The 27,063-nt window shown below is 36.7% G+C and overlaps 1 protein-coding gene across 1 annotated transcript in view; it reads right to left on the bottom strand.

Moving 5' to 3' along the window:
• LOC117344130 (kinesin heavy chain-like) overlaps positions 1-27,063 on the bottom strand; it is a 57,303-nt gene that overhangs the window by 5,631 nt on the left and 24,609 nt on the right. Inside the window, 17 exon segments of the mRNA XM_033906777.1 lie at positions 385-501; positions 4,346-4,471; positions 5,077-5,239; positions 7,493-7,523; positions 8,192-8,501; positions 9,438-9,587; positions 10,051-10,326; positions 10,835-10,973; positions 10,975-11,023; positions 11,590-11,738; positions 12,269-12,417; positions 20,532-20,636; positions 20,878-21,002; positions 21,390-21,477; positions 21,782-21,837; positions 22,227-22,275; positions 22,713-22,817. Of these exon segments, the coding sequence (XP_033762668.1) occupies positions 385-501; positions 4,346-4,471; positions 5,077-5,239; positions 7,493-7,523; positions 8,192-8,501; positions 9,438-9,587; positions 10,051-10,326; positions 10,835-10,973; positions 10,975-11,023; positions 11,590-11,738; positions 12,269-12,417; positions 20,532-20,636; positions 20,878-21,002; positions 21,390-21,477; positions 21,782-21,837; positions 22,227-22,275; positions 22,713-22,817 (2,187 nt within the window).

Here is a 27,063-nt window from a genome sequence, read left to right as displayed (position 1 = left end):
GCCAGTTGATAATTTTCCAAAAATATTATTGACAAGAATATTAAGCCCATGGGTCTTATAGGTCACGGACCATATAATTCACAAATTTGGTTGACTTTTGGCCATGGAAGCTTCCTACCAAATTTCATCTACCAAATTTCATTGAGTTCAGTGGTTTTGGTGAAGAAGTAAAAAATGTCAATTGTTCATGGACGGACAAGGCACAACGACGGACAAAAGACGTTTAGAATAGGCCAGTTGAGACTTCGTCTAAGGTGACATAAAATGAATATTTCTTGATAATATACACAACCAATATTAGACATACTCATATAATATTTTAACCTGACTTATCAGACAGGGATACCTACTTTCTGTAGACCTACTGAAACACCATGAACCTACCTGTTTGTGAACCTTGGTTAGCTGTTCTAAATTGTTCTCCAAGAAGGAGATCTTCTGTTTCTGGGCAGCATTGCCACCAACATCTTCTTCCTCCTCGTCATCCTTCTTATTGGCTGACTGTAAAACAAGGCAAAAAAAAACACATACAGATTTAAAGCAATCGTCCAACTGTCAAACACAACAAAAACCCACATACAGATTTATAACAATGTCCAACTGTCAAACACAACAAAAACCCACATACACATTTATAACAATGTCCAACTGTCAAACACAACAAAAACCCACATACAGATTTATAACAATGTCCAACAGTCAAACAACAAAAACCCACATACAGATTTATAACAATGTCCAACTGTCAAACACAACAAAAACCCACATACAGATTTATAACAATGTCCAACAGTCAAACACAACAAAAACCCACATACACATTTATAACAATGTCCAACTGTCAAACACAACAAAAACCCACATACAGATTTATAACAATGTCCAACAGTCAAACAACAAAAACCCACATACAGATTTATAACAATGTCCAACTGTCAAACACAACAAAAACCCACATACAGATTTATAACAATGTCCAACTGTCAAACACAACAAAAACCCACATACACATTTATAACAATGTCCAACTGTCAAACACAACAAAACCCCACATACAGATTTATAACAATGTCCAACAGTCAAACACAATAAAAACCCACACACATTTATAACAATGTCCAACTGTCAAACACAACAAAAACCCACAAACACATTAATAACTATCGCCCGAGGGTCAAACAACAAAAACCCACATACACATTTATAACAATGTCCAACTGTCAAACACAACAAAAACCCACATACAGATTTATAACAATGTCCAACTGTCAAACACAACAAAAACCCACATACAGATTTATAACAATGTCCAACTGTCAAACAACAAAAACCCACATACACATTAATAACTATCGCCCGAGGGTCAAACACAACAAAAACCCACATACACATTTATAACAATGTCCAACTGTCAAACACAACAAAAACCCACATACACATTTATATAAATAATTATCTGACTGTCAAACACAACAAAAACCCACATACACATTTATAACAATGCCCAACTGTCAAACACAACAAAAACCCACATACACATTTATAACAATGCCCAACTGTCAAACACAACAAAAACCCACATACACATTTATAACAATGTCCAACTGTCAAACACAACAAAAACCCACATACACATTTATATAAATAATTATCTGACTGTCAAACACAACAAAAACCCACACACACATTTATAACAATGTCCAACTGTCAAACACAACAAAAACCCACATACAGATTTATAATAATTATCCGGCTGTCAAACAACAAAAACCCACATACAGATTTATAACAAATGTCTGACTGTCAAACACAACAAAAACCCACATACAGATTTATATATAGATATTCTGTTTATTACATTTTTTATCAACGAAAAACCTACCCCGTATGATAACTAGGCCTACAGCATAATTTGTAAACAAAAAAAAGTAGTTCCCCCTGTCCAGGTGCTGACATATATGTCGGGCTTTCTGATTGGTCAATTATTTTGGTATTTTCTAATCATTAATTTGATTGGTCAAATCAGCAAAAGTGAAAAATATCACTTTTATAGAATGAATAATTTTTGATATTTCACTGGTAAAAATGTAATAAAAATAATTATCTGACTGTCAAACACAACAAAAACCCACATACACATTTATAACAATGTCCAACTGCCAAACACAACAAAAACCCACATACAGATTTATAATAATTATCCGACTGTCAAACAACAAAAACCCCACATACACATTTATAACAAATGTCTGACTATAAAAATAACAAATGCTCACATACAGATTAGTAACTATGAGTGAAAGATATTTCTTTAATTTCTTTTTTTCAATTGGCACTTACAACTTGTTAAATTTTACTGACGTTATTGATCTTCAATAGATTTGACACATGTAAGATATTTAATTCATAAATCACAATACTCGTTAGGTACAGTTTTCTCAGTAAATACCACAAAATTTCTCTTTCTTTAATGACATTTATAAGGAATACAAATGCATGTACTTCAAAGAGTTAATGAACAATTCACAAATCACTTGATCATTCAAAATATAATTGAATATTTGATTATAAAAAATTCCATTCATAATATATTCGATACAATAGTAGCATGCATGTAACTACTGAGAAAATTATAAATAAATAAATAAACCAATGAAAGTAATATTGAAAACAGAAGTACAAGATTATGTTTCCGCCAATTGCATGAGTTGCGCCTTTTGAAAAGATCCAGATTCTATTCCAATGATTTTATAAGGTATGATTTGCATAACAGTGGGGATAGAACTTAATTAGATACAAATGTATCTTTTTTGTTTGTTCTGAATGCAATTCGAACTGTATTGTGTAACTCATGTCTAAAGCTAAACAGAAATTATACATGGCCGTTTTTATGAACTGTGCTCTTCCTTTGTATCTAAGGCATTGTCATTTTCTAAGAATTGACAATTTTTTTACAGGAGCCTTGTAAGCATTTATAAATACAAAATCTTTATTATCTAATGGCAAAAAGACAGCTATTCTCTCTTCTTCTTTTTTTTAATTTCCTGTAGTAGCTTGTAATTGGAAAATAATGTTAGAATATTGTTGGACATTAAAACAAGCATCAGAACAATCTTGTTTTTAGGATCTGATAATGCAAAATGGAAACAAACTCAATAATATGTAACAGATTTCAGCAGTGCAGAGAAGGAGGCAAAATTTATAACAAATATGTACACATAAAGGCATATCATATACCACTTCAACAGCAGTGTACAGAGATGTAACTTGTCTGGTTTACAGGTTTATAACACGGGTGAAAAGTAGTTATAGGAATCCGTTTCACTTTCAGAATCGATAATCAGAAACCTCAAAATCGACCGATTATCGATTACAATTAGTTTTTAAAATCTAGCACAGAATTGCCCTTTTCTAGGAAATGTATATACATCTCAAGTTCATTTATTATATGTCTTAGACTTTGTTATCAATATTCTGAATACTGAATTTAAATCTCCTTAATAGTAGGTAAACGACCAAAGAATATATCGATAAAGAATATATCGGTAAAATATAAGATCACTACTTCTTCGTTCGGTAACATTACAAAAATATGCCAAGACGAAGATTTACCAACACTATCAGAAATTTTCGATAAACTGTCTATTCAAAACTATCATTGATGATCATTTTTCTTTTTTTCCAACCAACTTTCGATTATTTTCGATCAATAGCCCACCACTAGTAAACAGATTGAATTAGTCTAGTTTCAATTTATTTAAAGTTTCTGTACAATTTCTGTAACACCTAAACATCCCTATAAACCATTTAAAAACATATGGGACTAAATCGAACAGTGTATCCCTAAACAAATGTCTTTTTATCCGTGAAATTAATGCCAGTCAATTTATCAAATTTAAGTGCGACTAATAAAGGATATACAAAGACTTAGGTTTTATCACAGATTAAAAAGATGATGATGTTAAGACTAGCATATTTATATTAAAAAAAAATTACGTATTTTTTTTTTTAGAAATTTCAAGTGTTATAACTGGATTGTCAAACTTAATTGGATGTGATAGTCTGTGATGCCGGAATGATTATCTGTCAAAAGAAGAGCGTTATAAGACCAGGCCAGCCTGGATAGACTGACAGCGGTCACATATTAGTCCATATAGGCCATAAATTCTAGTCACTAGTTAAGAGAATTTAACATTCTATGAATAACTCAACTCAGTTCTGGAGTAAGAAGGAACGGATGCAATAAGAGTCAGTGAGTCACTGAGAGCGAGTCTGCATTAACGAGTTACATCTCTGTGTTGAGCCACCAGACAACACCTAGGGGAGGATAAGTTGTGGGTTGTACCTCGTCAATGAGGGAGTCCCAGCCTGACAGCACAGTGTTGTTGTTTTTACCCACCTTCTTAACCCGATTCTGTAAGTCCTGCACAAACAGCTTCCGCAGATTGTGTAGGGTCTGCAGTTCCTTGGCCTGATACAGAAACATACCTTATCAATGTCATGTGGAAACTATAATACGGCAAAGAAGCAATTACTATCCACAGATTAAAGAAAGTCAGAATATCATTTTCTTTCCTCAAATATGAAATACATCAAGTAAATATAATAAATTAATTTAATACCATTTTCAGGTTACACAAAGTATATAAATTATCAATGACTTTAAATTTTGAAATATGAAGTGTGACAGGAATCGGTTACTATCATCAGATTATTTTAAGTCAAATCATTAATTCAACAAGATAAAAAAGATTGAATAGATCTATTTACATGAACATAAAACAGCAAGACAGCTATATACATTATCAGTAACTACTACCACACCAAGACAAACAACCAATTCAGGAAATGTCGATGCAGACATAAACTTTAAATTTAGACCCATTGACATGGAAAAAACCTATACAGCAATAGTACATATCACTGTATCACCATTTATAATGATCAAGATGGTGGCTCTCAGGATTCTGAAAACGTCATGAATAAAGTGCATCTTTCATCAGGGCCTTTACAAATTACATTATAAATAGAATGGCTAACAATTAGGACCAGCTGAGCCAAGCCCTGGCCACATACCACTGTCTCTTCTAGACCCTTAAGGTCTTGTTTAGCCTGTTCACGGCGGTCAAGCTGTAGAGATAGTTCTGCCAGTTTGGCTGACTTCTCTGACTCTTCCTGCTTGAGTTTGTCATAATCTGACTGCAACTTGTCCAGGGCAAGCACAACTTTCTGGTTTGTACTGAAAAAGTAAACATTATAATTAAGTTTGTTTCCTTTAGTGTGATCTATGATGAAAATGATTCCAATTATCAATTAATGTAGTAGGTCTCAAAGAACTGAAATTCATCAATACCATAACTTGATTAATGATCTATGGTAATAAAAATATCAAAATTATATAAATAATACATGTACAGATCTAAACTGTATAGATAATATTTTCAACTGTGAAACTTTATCTGTGAACTAAACAAGAAAAAAAGAAAGAAAAACAAAAAATTGTACAAATATATCCATGACATTTGTTTCTTAGCAATTAAGGAATAACCACTTCCTTCAGCGTTCAAAGGTTTGTTTGTCAGATCTGTCACTGAGAGATTGAGCTGTTCTGAGTTGAGCTGGCTTCTCGTGTCTTCTCAATGATTTGTCATATCATGATGAACTTGTCCAGGAGCCCATCTCCTTCTGGAGGCTTTGACTGACAATAGCTTGAACCACTATCATTAAGTTTTTACATCAGGACAAAACTATTGACGTATAGCTCTTAACCAAGTTATCATTAAGGTATTAACTCAAAAAGAACTGAAATTCACGTCAATACCATAACTTGTAACTGAAGTCATAATGGTAATTATACATCAGGACAAAACTATTGACTCAAATACGCTCTGTACACAACGTCATATAAGGTATTTACATCAGGACAAGAAACTATTACTGTCAACGCTCTGTAACCACACGTCATAAGGTAATTAACATCAGAAAGAAACTATGACTATAATGTACCACATAATCCATGGTAATTATACATCAGGACAAGAACTATTGACGTCATACGCTCTGTAACCACACGTAATCATAAGGTATTTATACATCAGGACAAAAACTATTGACGTCATACGCTCTGTAACCACACGTAATCATAAGGTATTTATACATCAGGACAAAAACTATTGACGTCATACGCTCTGTAACCACACGTAATCATAAGGTAATTATACATCAGGACAAGAACTATTGACGTCATACGCTCTGTAACCACACGTCATAAGGTAATTATACATCAGGACAAGAACTATTGACGTCATACGCTCTGTAACCACACGTAATCATAAGGTATTTATACATCAGGACAAGAACTATTGACGTCATACGCTCTGTAACCACACGTCATAAGGTAATTATACATCAGGACAAGAACTATTGACGTCATACGCTCTGTAACCACACGTAATCATAAGGTATTATACATCAGGACAAGACACTATGACGTCATACGCTCTGTAACCACACGTAATCATAAGGTATTTATACATCAGGACAAAAACTATTGACGTCATACGCTCTGTAACCACACGTAATCATAAGGTAATTATACATCAGGACAAGAACTATTGACGTCATACGCTCTGTAACCACACGTCATAAGGTAATTATACATCAGGACAAGAACTATTGACGTCATACGCTCTGTAACCACACATAATCATAAGGTCATTATACATCAGGACAAGAACTATTGACGTCATACGCTCTGTAACCACACGTAATCATAAGGTATTTATACATCAGGACAAGAACTATTGACGTCATACGCTCTGTAACCACATGTAATCATAAGGTATTTATACATCAGGACAAGAACTATTGACGTCATACGCTCTGTAACCACACGTAATCATAAGGTATTTATACATCAGGACAAGAACTATTGACGTCATACGCTCTGTAACCACACGTCATTATAAGGTAATTATACATCAGGACAAGAACTATTGACGTCATACGCTCTGTAACCACACGTAATCATAAGGTATTTATACATCAGGACAAGAACTATTGACGTCATACGCTCTGTAACCACACGTAATCATAAGGTAATTATACATCAGGACAAGAACTATTGACGTCATACGCTCTGTAACCACACGTAATCATAAGGTATTTATACATCAGGACAAGAACTATTGACGTCATACGCTCTGTAACCACACATAATTATAAGGTAATTTATACATCAGGACAAGAACTATTGACGTCATACGCTCTGTAACCACACGTCATTATAAGGTATTTATACATCAGGACAAGAACTATTGACGTCATACGCTCTGTAACCACACATAATCATAAGGTCATTATACATCAGGACAAGAACTATTGACGTCATACGCTCTGTAACCACACGTAATTATAAGGTCATTATACATCAGGACAAGAACTATTGACGTCATACGCTCTGTAACCACATGTAATCATAAGGTAATTATACATCAGGACAAGAACTATTGACGTCATACGCTCTGTAACCACACATAATCATAAGGTATTTATACATCAGGACACCACCTAAAAAGTAACGATTAAAATTCTCGAACTCTGGAACTTGTTTCATCAATCTCAGATGAAATGAAAACAAAAGAAGGAAAAAAGTTTCGAGTATTTTCATTTCATTTTGATATTATGAAACAAATTCAAGAGTTTTTTTTCCTATTTAGCTTGTTTCTCCTATATACAACCAAGATCTGAGTCAGTATGCTATTTATGGCGATAACATGGTGTTTATGTAATGTTTGTGTTATAAAATGTTATAAACTATTTCTGTTATCATGGCCTGATATCTAGAACATTAACCTGACACCTTAAGATAGAACCCTTACCTGACGCCTTAAGATAGAACCCTTACCCGACGCCTTAAGATAGAACCCTTACCGACGCCTTAAGATAGAACCCTTACCTGACGCCTTAAGATAGAACCCTTACCGGATGCCTTAAGATAGAACCCTTACCCGACGCCTTAAGATAGAACCCTTACCTAACGCCTAAAGATAGAACCCTTACCGGATGCCTTAAGATAGAACCCTTACCCGACGCCTTAAGATAGAACCCTTACCCGACGCCTTAAGATAGAACCCTTACCTGACGCCTTAAGATAGAACCCTTACCTGACGCCTTAAGATAAAACCCTTACCTGACGCCTTAAGAGCTGTGTATTCGTCGTTAAGAGTATCCACTTGTTCCTCCAGCTGACGCTTCTTCAGGTCCATGTCACGGATGGTCTCATTCAGCGAGCTCATCTTGGCCTCGTGTTGGGTGATGAGCAGCCTACAGTCAGAAAGCTCCTTCTCTGTAATCTCAAGCTTCTTCTGGTTTTCAGCGTGGTTGGCATCCAAAAGTTCAGTGCGGGTGACTAAGGTCTTTACTTCCGACTTCATCTTACTGATGTACAGACGTGCCACAGTGAATTCCTCCTCTAGTTTCTCCGACGACGAAATGTTTGGCTAAATACAATACATATATAATGTAGCTATTTAGCTTAGTTTTCTGGCAAACATTTACATCAAGGGCTTATCTTACATTTTATTTTGTTTCACAACATTCCAACCAAGACAATATCAGTCTTACTTGCACAATGCACAGCTCCTATATCATATCCTCCTAACTCAGAAAGCAGCTTTTTTGTTTAAATTATTCTATTGATAATTTGTATGAAGCAAAACATTTTTATCACAAGACTGGCCTGTTCTACCATATAATACAGCTATGTCATAAATCATTTACGATATCACAATAAAGATATGTCGTCTTAAGATAACAGTACTGTTCAAGTGGAAATTTGTTTTATATATGAATTAATTTGAGAATTTTCCCTTATATTCCCATAAAAATGAGTTATGTGATAAAAAGAATCTTATATTTGTGATTCTTATCTAATGAGTTAAATCCTATATGACATAGCCACTTAATGTAATTAGCTATAGGGTCCTCAATATACACACTTCTCACATTAAATTGCATTATCAATATTTAATTGTATGGTAATGTTAAGCTTAACCAAGAACCATTTTGTATTTACACCGATTTTCTTTTCTTTCCATGTACCCATCAATCTTTGTTTTCTGGGTCTAGGTTTGCTGTTCAAGATGATATTTGAAAAAACGAGATTTGCAGCCACCAGCTATTCCATGTTACCACCTACCTTAGTCCCCCAACAATTGTTCCGATGTCACCACCTCAGACTCGGCAGCATTTCCCCTAACAATGGTTCGGATGTCACCACCTACCTTAGACTCGGCAGCATTTCCCCTAACAATGGTTCGGATGTCACCACCTACCTTAGACTCGGCAGCATTTCCCCCAACAATGGTTCGGATGTCACCACCTACCTTAGACTCGACAGCATTTCCCCCAACAATGGTTCCGATGTCACCACCTACCTTAGACTCGGCAGCATTTCCCCCAACAATGGTTCCGATGTCGCCTAGATCCTTCAGCAGGCTGGCCATCATCTCCGCAACACGTTTCTTCTGGTGTAGTGTTGAGTCTCTCTGGCTGTCAAGCTCTGTCTGCAAGCTGTTCACTTGACTCTGAAAACATCAAATTTCAGATATAGCATCACAGGAAGATAAATAACTTTTTAATCAGGGTGGTCAGATGGTACAATGTAATGCACTCTACTTTCACTTAGGGAATCTAGGTTCAATTTCCAGATTGGACATGAAAATGTATAGAGGTCACCATCCCAAGTACTTTTGATTTTCTGGGTACTCTTTAAGTCCAATATAATTTAAATCTAAATGGTCATTTTCACTACGTTACATGAACATCTAACAACATCCCATAAGGGGTCACGTTCAATGTGAGAATGACCATCTAGATTTTAATTAGATTGATGTGCTAAGTATATAGAATATACCCTCGAAATATCCTACTCTTTTAGTCCTGAGGCCATCTATTCTATTAAGATGAAGAATTACCCCCAAAACAGACAATAAAACCAAAGAACTATGGAACTATAGTATAAAAAAGAAATGCAAAACCTGTTCCTACCTGGTTAGTACTCATTTCTTCGAGCAGTGTCTCGTACTCCTTTGATTTGAGTTCAACCTCCTGTGACTTCTGGTCGTAGTTCATGGCTAGCTCCTCCAGAGCCTGCAGTACCTCCTTGACTTCGTCCTTGGCCGAATCATTGTCACTCTGGATACGGGACATATCAACCTGTAACATATCCATGTCACGCTTGCCGACTGCGATCAGCTCCTCCTGCTCCAGCATCTGTTCCTTCAGTCGCTCAATCAACTGTGACTGGTTGTTGATTTCATCATCCTGTAAAAGGTTTTTGTTTGGACATGAAAGGTAAATTACCAAAATTTGAGGATTTTATTCCTGAATTTAATTGAACTCTTTCAATTCCGTTGTCAACTATAGACAGCAAAATGTCAAGCTCCCTCTTCCCCGTTGTATACTGAAGTCAACAGAATTTTAAGTGTCTGGTTTATTACGCCTACCTGATAGGAGTTTGATCGGAAACTATAGTGACTATGGTCTAACTAGAGTAAGATCAAACTCACTTTGGTCACACATAATGTTCATACATAGAGAAACAATAAGTTACGATACCCATGTCTAATCAAATATGGCACAAGGCACCAACTTAATTTACTTAGGTCCGAATTCAGCAATTACCGATCATCTGCACACGTGTCACTAGTTGGAAGCATTGTTACAGTAGTGATGTTGACTAGCACATTAGATATGACATTATATACTATAGTAACTGGTTGATGAACCATTGTCTAACACTTGTACTCAAGTTCGTGTTGAATGTACCTACCTTATCGTCCAGTTGCTGGTAGAGTTTAAGCCGCTCTGCCTCAAACTGGGCCTTGTCCGCATCATTGGTACTGGAGGACATGAGTTTGGCAGCAATATCATTCTTCGGTGCAGCATTAGTCTCAGCCTCCTGGAGGGATGTCGGTACTGGCCTTCATGTCAAATTGTTCATCCTGGGACACATTCTGGCCTGCACAGATGGACCACACCATTCATATAGTTCTGTCTGTATCAATATTCTTAACTGTATAGGAATGATATACTGGATATAGACTTTGATTTATTTTGTTTAAAGTCCTATTAACAGCCAGGGTCATTTAAGGACGTGCCTGGTTTAGAGGGTGCGGAAAGCCAGAGTACCCGGAGAAAAACCACTGACCTACGGTCAGTACCAGGCAACTGCCCAATGTGGGTTTCGAACTCGCAACCCAGAGGTGGAGGGCTAGTGATAAAGTGTTGGGACACCTTAACCACTCGGCCCCCGCGGCCCTGGATATAGACTCTTTATGTATAGGAATGATAAACTGGATATAGACTATGTCCTAATAGTATCCTGATCAGCAGGGTATTCCAGATACTTAAAGATATTCCAGAAACTTAAAGATTAAATTAATTACTCAGAAAATTAGGGGATATGTCTCTTATTTTAGCTGTGTAAAAAACAAAGCTTTAATTTTATATTGATGCAAAAAGTTTTTATGATCAGCTTCAAACATGGAGAGGACACCCTGGTGAATGTCTTGTATTTTAACTTACCTGAGCGCCACATCTGTAGCTCGGCTTCAAACTTGGCGAGGACACCCTTAAGTCTGCCATTTCTCTCCTTCTCCTTCTCGTACCTCCTCTTCCATTCCTCAGCAGTCAACTCCTCGTTCACAGATACAACATTCTTGATGGTCTTTGCTCTATAAGAGATATATCAACACATATTTTTAATTTTTCACTCCTTTAAAAAAAAAAAAATTTTCTTCAGAACCTGCAACATTTTTATGACAATTTATAGTCTAGATAAGACATAACATTTTCTTAGTGTAAATCACTCTTAAGATTTCGCAAATGCTTTATTTCGCAACCTCAACTCTTCCGACATATTTGCCAATACACGATTTCATGAACTCTGATCCAGAAATGACTTTAAATTCACTAATGATTAGCTATATTAGAGTCATGGACTCGCAAGATTCTGATTGTTAACCAACAGCTTATATTTAGTTGCCATCCAGTTGTTACTTTCGTACAAATAATCGAAAAATAGTCTATATGTTAACAGCAAATCATCAATCTGTAAAAGTCAAAAAGACATGTCCTTGCAGACTCTAGTCTTTAGAGTAAAATAAAATAATGGGGAGTCAAAATATACTCTCAATATAGAGTAAACTGAAGTCCTCTGTATATTATATACATATCAAGCTTTCAGTACACATTTACAACTGACCTCTGACCAAACAGAAGTGTGGATTTAGTTTCTGACTCATTGTAGGAAGCTGGTGAACAGCATATGATGACTGTAGTCCGGGCGTTACCTCCCAAACTCTCCTGGAGGATCCTAGTCAGTTTACTGTCACGGTACGGCACGTGGCTTTTCTGTATAAACCAAACATACATACAATGACATGTATTTGGGGGAGAAAAATCTTCAGAATTGGGCCATACTTGTTGTAGTTAGTATGTGTAGTGTGAACTGTGATGTTGTTCACCTTTGATGTAGTTAGTATGTGTCGTGTGAACTGTGATGTTTTTCACCTTTGATGTAGTTAGCATGTGTCGTGTGAACTGTGATGTTGTTCACCTTTGATGTAGTTAGTATGTGTCGTGTGAACTGTGATGTTGTTCACCTTTGATGTAGTTAGTATGTCGTGTGAACTGTGATGTTGTTCACCTTTGATGTAGTTAGTATGTGTCATGTGAACTGTGATGTTGTTCACCTTTGATGTAGTTAGTATGTGTCGTGTTAACTGTGATGTTGTTCACCTTTGATGTAGTTAGTATGTGTCGTGTGAACTGTGATGTTGTTCACCTTTGATGTAGTTAGTATGTGTAGTGTGAACTGTGATGTTGTTCACCTTTGATGTAGTTAGTATGTGTCGTGTGAACTGTGATGTTGTTCACCTTTGATGTAGTTAGTATGTCGTGTGAACTGTGATGTTGTTCACCTTTGATGTAGTTAGTATGTGTCATGTGAACTGTGATGTTGTTCACCTTTGATGTAGTTAGTATGTGTCGTGTGAACTGTGATGTTGTTCACCCTTGATGTAGTTAGCATGTGTCGTGTGAACTGTGATGTTGTTCACCTTTGATGTAATTAGCATGTGTAGTGTGAACTGTGATGGTGTTCACCTGTGATGTAGTTAGCATGTGTAGATTGAACTGTGATGTTTTTCACCCTTGATGTAGTTAGCATGTGTAGTGTGAACTGTGATGTTGTTCACCTTTGATGTAGTTAGCATGTCGTGTGAACTGTGATGTTGTTCACCTTTGATGTAGTTAGTATGTGTCGTGTGAACTGTGATGTTGTTCACCTTTGATGTAGTTAGTATGTGTCGTGTGAACTGTGATGTTGTTCACCCTTGATGTAGTTAGTATGTGTCGTGTGAACTGTGATGTTGTTCACCTTTGATGTAGTTAGTATGTGTCGTGTGAACTGTGATGGTTTTCACCCTTGTTGTAGTTAGTATGTGTCGTGTGAACTGTGATGTTGTTCACCTTTGATGTAGTTAGCATGTCGTGTTAACTGTGATGTTGTTCACCTTTGATGTAGTTAGCATGCGTCGTGTGAACTGTGATGTTGTTCACCTTTGATGTAGTTAGTATGTGTCGTGTGAACTGTGATGGTTTTCACCCTTGTTGTAGTTAGTATGTGTCGTGTGAACTGTGATGTTGTTCACCTTTGATGTAGTTAGTATGTGTCGTGTGAACTGTGATGGTTTTCACCTTTGATGTAGTTAGTATGTGTCGTGTGAACTGTGATGGTTTTCACCCTTGATGTAGTTAGTATGTGTAGTGTGAACTGTGATGTTGTTCACCCTTGATGTAGTTAGCATGTGTCGTGTGGACTGTGATGTTGTTCACCCTTGATGTAGTTAGTATGTGTCGTGTGAACTGTGATGGTTTTCACCCTTGATGTAGTTAGTATGTGTCGTGTGAACTGTGATGTTGTTCACCTTTGATGTAGTTATCATGTGTCGTGTGAACTGTGATGTTGTTCACCCTTGATGTAGTTAGCATGTCGTGTGAACTGTGATGTTGTTCACCTTTGATGTAGTTAGTATGTGTCGTGTTAACTGTGATGTTGTTCACCTTTGATGTAGTTAGTATGTCGTGTGAACTGTGATGTTGTTCACCCTTGATGTAGTTAGCATGTGTAGTGTTAACTGTGATGTTGTTCACCCTTGATGTAGTTAGTATGTGTCGTGTGAACTGTGATGTTGTTCACCTTTGATGTAGTTAGTATGTGTCGTGTGAACTGTGATGTTGTTCACCCTTGATGTAGTTAGTATGTGTCGTGTGAACTGTAATGTTGTTCACCCTTGATGTAGTTAGCATGTCGTGTGAACTGTGATGTTGTTCACCTTTGATGTAGTTAGTATGTCGTGTGAACTGTGATGTTGTTCACCTTTGATGTAGTTAGCATGTGTCGTGTGAACTGTGATGTTGTTCACCTTTGATGTAGTTAGTATGTGTCGTGTGAACTGTGATGTTGTTCACCCTTGATGTAGTTAGCATGTGTCGTGTGAACTGTGATGTTGTTCACCTTTGATGTAGTTAGTATGTGTAGTGTGAACTGTGATGTTGTTCACCCTTGATGTAGTTAGTATGTCGTGTGAACTGTGATGTTTTTCACCTTTGATGTAGTTAGTATGTGTCGTGTTAACTGTGATGTTGTTCACCCTTGATGTAGTTAGTATGTCGTGTGAACTGTGATGTTTTTCACCTTTGATGTAGTTAGTATGTGTCGTGTGAACTGTGATGTTGTTCACCCTTGATGTAGTTAGCATGTGTCGTGTTAACTGTGATGTTTTTCACCTTTGATGTAGTTAGTATGTGTCGTGTTAACTGTGATGTTGTTCACCCTTGATGTAGTTAGTATGTGTCGTGTGAACTGTGATGTTGTTCATCCTTGATGTAGTTAGCATGTGTCGTGTGAACTGTGATGTTGTTCACCTTTGATGTAGTTAGCATGTCGTGTGAACTGTGATGTTTTTCACCTTTGATGTAGTTAGCATGTGTAGTGTGAACTGTGATGTTGTTCAACTTTGATGTAATTAGCATGTGTAGTGTGAACTGTGATGTTGTTCACCTTTGATGTAGTTAGTATGTGTCGTGTGAACTGTGATGTTGTTCACCCTTGATGTAGTTATCATGTGTCGTGTTAACTGTGATGTTGTTCACCTTTGATGTAGTTAGCATGTCGTGTGAACTGTGATGTTTTTCACCTTTGATGTAGTTAGCATGTGTAGTGTGAACTGTGATGTTGTTCAACTTTGATGTAATTAGCATGTGTAGTGTGAACTGTGATGTTGTTCACCTTTGATGTAGTTAGTATGTGTCGTGTTAACTGTGATGTTGTTCACCCTTGATGTAGTTAGTATGTGTCGTGTGAACTGTGATGTTGTTCACCCTTGATGTAGTTAGTATGTGTCGTGTGAACTGTGATGTTGTTCACCCTTGATGTAGTTAGTATGTGTCGTGTGAACTGTGATGTTGTTCACCCTTGATGTAGTTAGTATGTCGTGTGAACTGTGATGTTGTTCACCCTTGATGTAGTTAGTATGTGTCGTGTGAACTGTGATGTTGTTCACCCTTGATGTAGTTAGCATGTGTCGTGTGGACTGTGATGTTGTTCACCCTTGATGTAGTTAGTATGTGTCGTGTGAACTGTGATGTTGTTCACCCTTGATGTAGTTAGTATGTGTCGTGTGAACTGTGATGTTGTTCACCCTTGATGTAGTTAGTATGTGTCGTGTGAACTGTGATGTTGTTCACCCTTGATGTAGTTAGTATGTCGTGTGAACTGTGATGTTGTTCACCCTTGATGTAGTTAGTATGTGTCGTGTGAACTGTGATGTTGTTCACCCTTGATGTAGTTAGCATGTGTCGTGTGGACTGTGATGTTGTTCACCCTTGATGTAGTTAGTATGTGTCGTGTGAACTGTGATGTTGTTCACCCTTGATGTAGTTAGTATGTGTCGTGTGAACTGTGATGTTGTTCACCCTTGATGTAGTTAGCATGTGTCGTGTGGACTGTGATGTTGTTCACCCTTGATGTAGTTAGTATGTGTCGTGTGGACTGTGATGTTGTTCACCCTTGATGTAGTTAGTATGTGTCGTGTGAACTGTGATGTTGTTCACCCTTGATGTAGTTAGTATGTGTCGTGTGAACTGTGATGTTGTTCACCCTTGATGTAGTTAGTATGTGTCGTGTGAACTGTGATGTTGTTCACCCTTGATGTAGTTAGTATGTCGTGTGAACTGTGATGTTGTTCACCCTTGATGTAGTTAGCATGTCGTGTGAACTGTGATGTTGTTCACCTTTGATGTAGTTAGTATGTGTCGTGTTAACTGTGATGTTGTTCACCTTTGATGTAGTTAGTATGTCGTGTGAACTGTGATGTTGTTCACCCTTGATGTAGTTAGCATGTGTAGTGTTAACTGTGATGTTGTTCACCCTTGATGTAGTTAGTATGTGTCGTGTGAACTGTGATGTTGTTCACCTTTGATGTAGTTAGTATGTGTCGTGTGAACTGTGATGTTGTTCACCCTTGATGTAGTTAGTATGTGTCGTGTGAACTGTAATGTTGTTCACCCTTGATGTAGTTAGCATGTCGTGTGAACTGTGATGTTGTTCACCTTTGATGTAGTTAGTATGTCGTGTGAACTGTGATGTTGTTCACCTTTGATGTAGTTAGCATGTGTCGTGTGAACTGTGATGTTGTTCACCTTTGATGTAGTTAGTATGTGTCGTGTGAACTGTGATGTTGTTCACCCTTGATGTAGTTAGCATGTGTCGTGTGAACTGTGATGTTGTTCACCTTTGATGTAGTTAGTATGTGTAGTGTGAACTGTGATGTTGTTCACCCTTGATGTAGTTAGTATGTCGTGTGAACTGTGATGTTTTTCACCTTTGATGTAGTTAGTATGTGTCGTGTTAACTGTGATGTTGTTCACCCTTGATGTAGTTAGTATGTCGTGTGAACTGTGATGTTTTTCACCTTTGATGTAGTTAGTATGTGTCGTGTGAACTGTGATGTTGTTCACCCTTGATGTAGTTAGCATGTGTCGTGTTAACTGTGATGTTTTTCACCTTTGATGTAGTTAGTATGTGTCGTGTTAACTGTGATGTTGTTCACCCTTGATGTAGTTAGTATGTGTCGTGTGAACTGTGATGTTGTTCATCCTTGATGTAGTTAGCATGTGTCGTGTGAACTGTGATGTTGTTCACCTTTGATGTAGTTAGCATGTCGTGTGAACTGTGATGTTTTTCACCTTTGATGTAGTTAGCATGTGTAGTGTGAACTGTGATGTTGTTCAACTTTGATGTAATTAGCATGTGTAGTGTGAACTGTGATGTTGTTCACCTTTGATGTAGTTAGTATGTGTCGTGTGAACTGTGATGTTGTTCACCCTTGATGTAGTTATCATGTGTCGTGTTAACTGTGATGTTGTTCACCTTTGATGTAGTTAGCATGTCGTGTGAACTGTGATGTTTTTCACCTTTGATGTAGTTAGCATGTGTAGTGTGAACTGTGATGTTGTTCAACTTTGATGTAATTAGCATGTGTAGTGTGAACTGTGATGTTGTTCACCTTTGATGTAGTTAGTATGTGTCGTGTTAACTGTGATGTTGTTCACCCTTGATGTAGTTAGTATGTGTCGTGTGAACTGTGATGTTGTTCACCCTTGATGTAGTTAGTATGTGTCGTGTGAACTGTGATGTTGTTCACCCTTGATGTAGTTAGTATGTGTCGTGTGAACTGTGATGTTGTTCACCCTTGATGTAGTTAGTATGTCGTGTGAACTGTGATGTTGTTCACCCTTGATGTAGTTAGTATGTGTCGTGTGAACTGTGATGTTGTTCACCCTTGATGTAGTTAGCATGTGTCGTGTGGACTGTGATGTTGTTCACCCTTGATGTAGTTAGTATGTGTCGTGTGAACTGTGATGTTGTTCACCCTTGATGTAGTTAGTATGTGTCGTGTGAACTGTGATGTTGTTCACCCTTGATGTAGTTAGTATGTGTCGTGTGAACTGTGATGTTGTTCACCCTTGATGTAGTTAGTATGTCGTGTGAACTGTGATGTTGTTCACCCTTGATGTAGTTAGTATGTGTCGTGTGAACTGTGATGTTGTTCACCCTTGATGTAGTTAGCATGTGTCGTGTGGACTGTGATGTTGTTCACCCTTGATGTAGTTAGTATGTGTCGTGTGAACTGTGATGTTGTTCACCCTTGATGTAGTTAGTATGTGTCGTGTGAACTGTGATGTTGTTCACCCTTGATGTAGTTAGCATGTGTCGTGTGGACTGTGATGTTGTTCACCCTTGATGTAGTTAGTATGTGTCGTGTGGACTGTGATGTTGTTCACCCTTGATGTAGTTAGTATGTGTCGTGTGAACTGTGATGTTGTTCACCCTTGATGTAGTTAGTATGTGTCGTGTGAACTGTGATGTTGTTCACCCTTGATGTAGTTAGTATGTGTCGTGTGAACTGTGATGTTGTTCACCCTTGATGTAGTTAGTATGTCGTGTGAACTGTGATGTTGTTCACCCTTGATGTAGTTAGTATGTGTCGTGTGAACTGTGATGTTGTTCACCCTTGATGTAGTTAGCATGTGTCGTGTGGACTGTGATGTTGTTCACCCTTGATGTAGTTAGTATGTGTCGTGTGAACTGTGATGTTTTTCACCTTTGATGTAGTTAGTATGTCGTGTGAACTGTGATGTTTTTCACCTTTGATGTAGTTAGCATGTGTCGTGTGAACTGTGATGTTGTTCACCTTTGATGTAGTTAGTATGTGTCGTGTGAACTGTGATGTTGTTCACCTTTGATGTAGTTAGTATGTGTCGTGTGAACTGTGATGTTGTTCACCCTTGATGTAGTTAGTATGTGTCGTGTGAACTGTGATGTTGTTCACCCTTGATGTAGTTAGTATGTGTCGTGTGAACTGTGATGTTGTTCACCCTTGATGTAGTTAGTATGTGTCGTGTGAACTGTGATGTTGTTCACCTTTGATGTAGTTAGTATGTGTCGTGTGAACTGTGATGTTGTTCACCCTTGATGTAATTAGTATGTGTAGTGTGAACTGTGATGTTGTTCACCTTTGATGTAGTTAGCATGTCGTGTGAACTGTGATGTTTTTCACCTTTGATGTAGTTAGCATGTGTCGTGTGAACTGTGATGTTGTTCACCCTTGATGTAGTTAGTATGTGTAGTGTGAACTGTGATGTTGTTCACCCTTGATGTAGTTAGTATGTGTCATGTGAACTGTGATGTTGTTCACCCTTGATGTAGTTAGTATGTGTCATGTGAACTGTGATGTTGTTCACCTTTGATGTAGTTAGTATGTGTCGTGTGAACTGTGATGTTGTTCACCTTTGATGTAGTTAGCATGTCGTGTGGACTGTGATGTTGTTCACCCTTGATGTAGTTAGCATGTCGTGTTAACTGTGATGTTGTTCACCTTTGATGTAGTTAGCATGTCGTGTGAACTGTGATGTTGTTCATCCTTGATGTAGTTAGCATGTCGTGTGAACTGTGATGTTGTTCACCTTTGATGTAGTTAGTATGTGTAGTGTGAACTGTGATGTTGTTCACCTTTGATGTAGTTAGTATGTGTCGTGTGAACTGTGATGTTGTTCACCTTTGATGTAGTTAGCATGTGTCGTGTGAACTGTGATAGTTAGTATGTGTCGTGTTAACTGTGATGTTGTTCACCTTTGATGTAGTTAGTATGAGTCGTGTTAACTGTGATGTTGTTCACCCTTGATGTAGTTAGTATGTGTCGTGTGAACTGTGATGTTGTTCACCCTTGATGTAGTTAGCATGTGTCGTGTGAACTGTGATGTTGTTCACCCTTGATGTAGTTATCATGTGTCGTGTTAACTGTGATGTTGTTCACCTTTGATGTAGTTAGCATGTGTAGTGTGAACTCTGATGTTGTTCACCCTTGATGTAGTTAGCATGTGTAGTGTGAACTCTGATGTTTTTCACCTTTGATGTAGTTAGCATGTGTAGTGTGAACTCTGATGTTTTTCACCTTTGATGTAGTTAGCATGTGTAGTGTGAACTCTGATGTTTTTCACCTTTGATGTAGTTAGTATGTGTTGTGTGAACTGTGATGTTATCCCCCTAAGTGAACTAGATTCTGATTAATGTTTGGTAATGTTCGTGCTTTGTTTTTGAGTTGGCTGTTTGCTTCATAACCTACAAACAGTGTCAAGTTATGTTCAGATCTCTAAAGTAGCCATAACCTTCTGTGTCATATCATGTCTACACCATACAAGAACATAAAATTAAGATTTTACAACATTTACAGAAATATGCATACAGAAACCATTTCTTCTCTTTAATAAGTCAAAGATTTGATAAATGTCCACCTTTTCTACAAGACAAGATTTTTTTTGTATGAAATTTACATTTTTTGGACATCTGTCCAGTTGACCTTTTCTTGACAAACTGTTTTTAACAGTCCAATAGCACTAACCTGTTCATCAGCCAGGGAAGCGATCACATTACCCAGGGCCGACAGGGACTTGTTGATATTTTTAGCCTCGTCGAGTACGGCTCCCTCAGCTCCGGTCTTACTGACCTGTCAATTCATCAGACATATTTTGTCAAACATTTTGTTCCTAAATATGTAATGATTCATCATTTAGAATTATTTCTAGAAATATAAATTAAGTTAACGGTATTAAACAGGAAATTAAAAATACAAAAAAAAAAAAATTCAATTTATAGAAAAGTTCTAATTTCTGTACTTTTCACAACCAGCAAGATCTAATAATAGGTATAGTTTGCCATTAAGCTGTTTCTGTTTAAACATTTCTTACCTTCTCACTACCAGCAAGATCTACTAGGTATAGTTTGCCATTAAGTTGTTTCTGGTTCTCTAGATGTTCTTGTTTTACGTTGATCAGGAACACACTGTGGCTTCGAGAGCTGTGTTCATTCATATCTAAAACCAAGAACATCCCAAAGTGAATTGGTGACTGTGAACCACTGCAGTTTTTTCATTTACAATTTGTTAACACAATAGCATATTTGTTAGTAGTCCTTTCCATTCCAATCACCCTTTCCCATATGTCATTCAAAACCTGTGACAATGATGCGTACATATTTCATAATACAGTAAATTCTTCAAAGATCAGCACAAAAATCATCAGGGCCCAGCTGTCTAAAAGCTGATTATCTTATTTATTAATTAGTAAAAATTTCATTTCTCCTTTACTTCAAAACCTGAGTGTATTTCCTAAAATAGTCAGAATAGAAAGAAATTGATGAGTGTATATTTTCATAAATATACAGTTACTTTATTATATCTAAACAACACAAAATGACTTACTTGTCACAGCTACATGTCGATTTGATTTGCCCTCGTCGATGGCTTCCATCACCTCGTCTGGACTGGACACAAACCTCTCTGTTGCACCCTGTCACAAAAAAGCAAGGTACCATAAAATTCTGTTATAACCAAAAATACTTCTAGGGATAGTCCACAAAAAGTTGGAAAATTTCAGTCTATTTCTGTACCTTTTAATGACTTTAAAAATAATGTCAACATCAAAATAATTTTCCTGTGGTCAGTTTGGACAAGCAAAATTGTGTACATCAAAGGGGATCCTCCCTACCTGACATCTGGTAGGATTTTGATATCACTAACAAATCGACTCTTTTAGTCTTTGATTAATTATAAGACACAAAAAGGGTGTTTAAAAGCTTCATTATGGTACTGACCTTGACAAAGGGCACTCTGTTCTTATCTTCATGTACAGCCAAGTTAGTCTTGGAAACTGCAGGAAAAAAACAATCATTATTCCTTAATCTCTATTAATTGTACAGTATATTCGAGACAAACATGACAAAAGTTATAGTAGTATATCACAATATCACAAACCAGGATTTTCCTTGTATCATTTCTCATAATTATGTAATTATATATATATATAACGAGGCAATCCTACAAATTAGAGGAAACAGGTTAGATTGAATCTTTTGAAAATTCATGATGTCAAACTAATTCAAATATATTAGAAATTCAGGTCTTCATACCGCAATTTAATCATAAAGCACAACAAAAATGAATTTGTATAATTAAACAAAATTTTAAATCTTAATGCTTAGCTAATTTTTCTTCTGCAGTATATATATGTAAGACTTAGTGTGAATTATCTGTACTTACTATCCAGCAGGTCCCGGATCTTGTCCATGTAAATCTCATAGTATGACACCTGTAATTCACAAAGTTGAAATAATCAACAAACTTAAGGTAGATATGCAAATTATTCTAACAAAGGTATAGATACGCAAATTATTCTATTTTCATTTTTAATATGATCTGTTGATAAATTTACATCTACTGTAATTGTACTGCATGGTGTATATAGAACTAAATATGTTGATGGAAAAGTTTATCGATCATGATGATGGATTCAAATTCTTTTCAGAAAATTTAAGCTGATGGGTATTTTCTTACATTCTTTGAATATTATTGTTTTCAAATGATCTTTCAGGGTTTGATATACATATATTATATAGAGAGAGAGGCATATTGTTATCAGATTAATGACAGATGTCATAAAAATAATAGGTGGGAGCCATAACTTAATTTTTTAAAATGTTAACTCTTTGACAGGCCCAATCCCATATGCCCTTTACATGAAGTTACCTTGATGTGGAACTCGAGATTCTCATCCATGCCATATATGTAGTTGAAAATGTCCTGTACAATCCTCGGAATGATTCCCTGCATGTGGTTATCCCCAATGACTCCCTGTAACACAAATTTGTATACATCATGTAATATCAAGTTGTTAATATGTTTATTGTTAGTAAATCATGTACATTGTATAAAGTTGTTAATCAATACACAGTACCAGTTGGTTTAGATTTGTATCCTGGGAGTTATGGACTATCCATTGCGGTAAGTACTATTTAGATAAGTACAAATAATACATTACATTGTGCCCAAACTACACATTTCATCATGAAGTATATTTATATACCACATGCCAATATGTTCTGAAGTGATCCAAATTGTTAATTTTCAGATTTAATAATGTCATTTCTCAAGAAACTTAAAACATTTATCATCTTTCTTTTATAAAGATTTGAATTTGTTTTGAATTCAATGAATTTCTATTTATGTCACTCTTATCAATAAACATGAACCCTGGAGCTGATACATATACCGACACAATGTTTTTCATTCTTTATGTAATGTTTCATTTTTATCAATGTACTGATACACTGTATATTTTTGTATTCTATTAATTTAATTTTTATTGATAAACATATATATCCTGCAGCTTATACATATACTGATACATGGTATTTTTTGGATTAAACATCACCGAGTTTAATTTTTGAGGACAATATCTGATCAATACGGACACTTTTCCAACAAGATAACCAAGACTTGCCTATGTTTACAGTAAGTCTGTTGTATGTGGGATAGTTTATTGAGGTGTATTGATGAGAACACTGCCATCTGATCACACAGACCATCATTGTGTATCCCTTCTATTGATTTTCTACATTGTGTAGTTTTCACATTGATACAGCAACAGAATGGTTCTCAGGCATAACAGTAAAATGCTGACAACCTATTCCTCTACACATACTGCCAGTTATACACAGCAACAGAACAGGTTCTCAGGCATAACAGTAAAATGCTGACAACCTATTCCTCTAGACATACTGCAAGTTATACACAGCAACAGAACAGGTTCTCAGGCATAACAGTAAAATGCTGACAACCTATTCCTCTACACATACTGTCAGTTATACACTACTCACTACTGTAGTTCAAACCTTTGTTCAATCCAAAGAATACTCTTAAATCACAGAAAATGTCAATTTTTTTAATAAATACATATTTAATGTGAAGCTCTTAAGTGTTGGAAATCTATAAACATGAATCAAGATCTAGTGATCAATGGCCATGGTCTACTTAATTTGTTATGATCGAGATGCCATGATAGTTGTCAGTCGCATATAATGGACCACTAGAGGCAGTTTGTTATTCTCTAGAAGCTGATCATGAGATCACAGACCATAATTAGTGCTGTGAAGGCCATGTCTGTGTGACAAAACATACAGCTTAAACTCCAATTGTTGGGATAGTTAGCATGCAACAAGTCTCCAATATATTGTTCAGTGAGGTAGCCACCAGCTTCTACAAAGAGATATAGACCCCTACCCTGACTCAAGCGAAAGATCAGTTGGTTAGAGTGCCGACCTAGTAACCTCAAGTGAAGGTCTTAGGTGCATGGTTAAATGCTCCCTATATATATATATATAGCTACCTGTGCCGATTTATGTTTCTCTGGAAGCTGAGAAATGGACCAGTGTGTGCGGTCTTTGTTGTGTCCTTGGACAAGACACTTTACCCTGATGGCCCTGGAGGGCATGAGAAGGGCCTCCCATATGTTGTTCAGTGAGGTAGTCACTAACTACTACAAGGAGACCCAATTTAAACCTCAAAATAACCTGGCTGTTCATGAGGCGATAAACCAGCAAACAAACAAATACACTGACTTTTCAGGGGAGATAACCTCATCAATCAAATAGACAATCCTAACTTCATGCTGTTTCCTTAATTTGAAGCGCAAAACTTCCAAATTCAAAGGAACCTTGAACACATACTTAGCTTGCAACAACAAAAAGCAAAAATGTATCATTCTGAAAACACTCATATTTTTGACAGCTTCAAGATGATCAGGGCCTAGTAAAATATATTGTCAAGCAGAAGCATTTGTTTCCATTTCCTGAGACTAGGTAGCAGGTTATAATCTAGATCTAGAGGTTAGCAGGTTATAATCCAGAGGTAGCAGGTTATAATCTGAAGGTTGGAACATCCTTGGTAGTTGAGACTTGATGTTGAAGACTTCAGTTCAAAATCAGAAATCTAAAGATCGGGACATCTTTGGTAGTCGGGCTTGATGTTAAAGACTTCAGTTTAAAATATGAAGGTCGGAACGTGCTTGGACGTAGTTGCATTGAGATTTGAAAGCATACTTGCTGTGTGTGTTGGATTGCTAGAGAAATTTTACATTCAGAAACATGCATATTTAATAAACTGCACCAGTCTACAGAATTATTATTTAATCAATCTTTTCTGAAGTAGCTGGAAAATCTAATATGTTGCTCACATGTTGAAATGTAATGCCTGTTGCAGACTTGTCTGTATTGCAGACAGACTGTGACAGAAAATTACATAATACTCCACACATTGATAGAAGTGATCTTATAGCTAGCCACAGAAATTGATCACTTCACCTCTACTTCCCAATGTATCTGTACAATAAACAACATTTACACTTTGGTCAGCCGACCAGGCCCATATATTACACGGTGGGGCTATAAAACCATCCTCACTTCATACCAATATCCATTTCCTCAGGGCTAATGTACTTATTAGGCTTAGCTATGATTTAATTATTTTGCAAAGAAAAAGGTTTCATGTGATATCAATATATTTACATATGAAATACACAGTAGCTCTGAGAAGTGTTGGAATCACTATAAATATCATGATTAATCATTACCATTTCTTAAACGATTGAAAGGGGATTTTTCTGCAAAAACGGTCACCGAAATGATGGAAAATATTACGGATATGTTTTAAGGCATCTAGAGCTTTATAATGTTTGAAAATGTTGTAGAATGCGTTTTTATTTCAATTTACCAGTGCTATGGTTCAATTATTAAGTCAGCTGTAAATCTTGAAAATGTCTAGATTGATTAGTCATAGAGGTAAAACGACTAATCATCAATTAAATCGATTCATTGGAACAACACTAATAGAAGCTCTAAAACAAACAATGATAACATCATCTCTATTCAATTAACACAAAGTTCTCTTTCAGAAATGACAAGATATTTTGTGAATTATTAAATTGCCGATCCTTATCTTGCCTGATGAAAATATTTAGAACCCTGTGGTCTGACATACATTTGAGGACAGGGTTCTGGTCATTTTAGAACCCTGAGGTCCGACATTTGTGGACAGGGTTCTGGTCATTTTAGAACCCTGTGGTCAGACATTTGTGGACAGGGTTCTGGTCATTTTAGAACCCTGAGGTCCGACATTTGTGGACAGGGTTCTGGTCATTTTAGAACCCTGAGGTCCGACATTTGTGGACAGGGTTCTGGTCATTTTAGAACCCTGTGGTCAGACATTTGTGGACAGGGTTCTGGTCATTTTAGAACCCTGTGGTCAGACATTTGTGGACAGGGTTCTGGTCATTTTAGAACCCTGTGGTCAGACATTTGTGGACAGGGTTCTGGTCATTTTAGAACCCTGTGGTCAGACATTTGTGGACAGGGTTCTGGTCATTTTAGAACCCTGTGGTCAGACATTTGTGGACAGGGTTCTGGTCATTTTAGAACCCTGTGGTCAGACATTTGTGGACAGGGTTCTGGTCATTTTAGATTCCTGTGGTCAGAAATTTGTGGACAGGGTTCAGGTCATTTTAGAGCCCTTTGGTCAGACATTTGTGGACAGGGTTAACATTCAGGTCATTTTAGAACTCTGAGGTCAGACATTTGTGGACAGGGTTCAGGTCATTTGCACAGCAGTTATATAACAATGTCTACGTTTAAACTACAAATCTAGTTAATATCAAGATGTCAAGATCTAAAGCGGTTGTACAATTCAGCATTGCAGTTTTGCTATTTTTCCATAGAACTGAATTTGAAACAATACCACATGCACATGTACAGGCAGTGCCATATATGGTATCACGATACACTAGGAATAAGACAATGATTTATTGTTCTCCATGGAAACTGCATCAAGCTAAGAGAAATCAATATACATTGTATTTCCAATTGAATTAGGAATTGTAACTTATTTCACCAGTTTAAGTGATCCAAGCCTTTTGTCTCTCCAGTATTAGGTTATGAAAACTACATGCATTTATTGTGATAAAGGATTTCTGTAAAGATGTTTTTTTAATATCTTTAATTCTACTATTATTAAACTAAATGTAGATACACTAAAACGTGAAATTGAA

This window comes from Pecten maximus, chromosome 15, assembly GCF_902652985.1.
Source record: "Pecten maximus chromosome 15, xPecMax1.1, whole genome shotgun sequence".
Classification (NCBI taxonomy): Eukaryota; Metazoa; Mollusca; class Bivalvia; order Pectinida; family Pectinidae; genus Pecten; species Pecten maximus.
The sequence above is the reverse complement of the archived record's forward strand: the minus strand, read 5'-3'. Positions and strand labels throughout refer to the sequence as shown.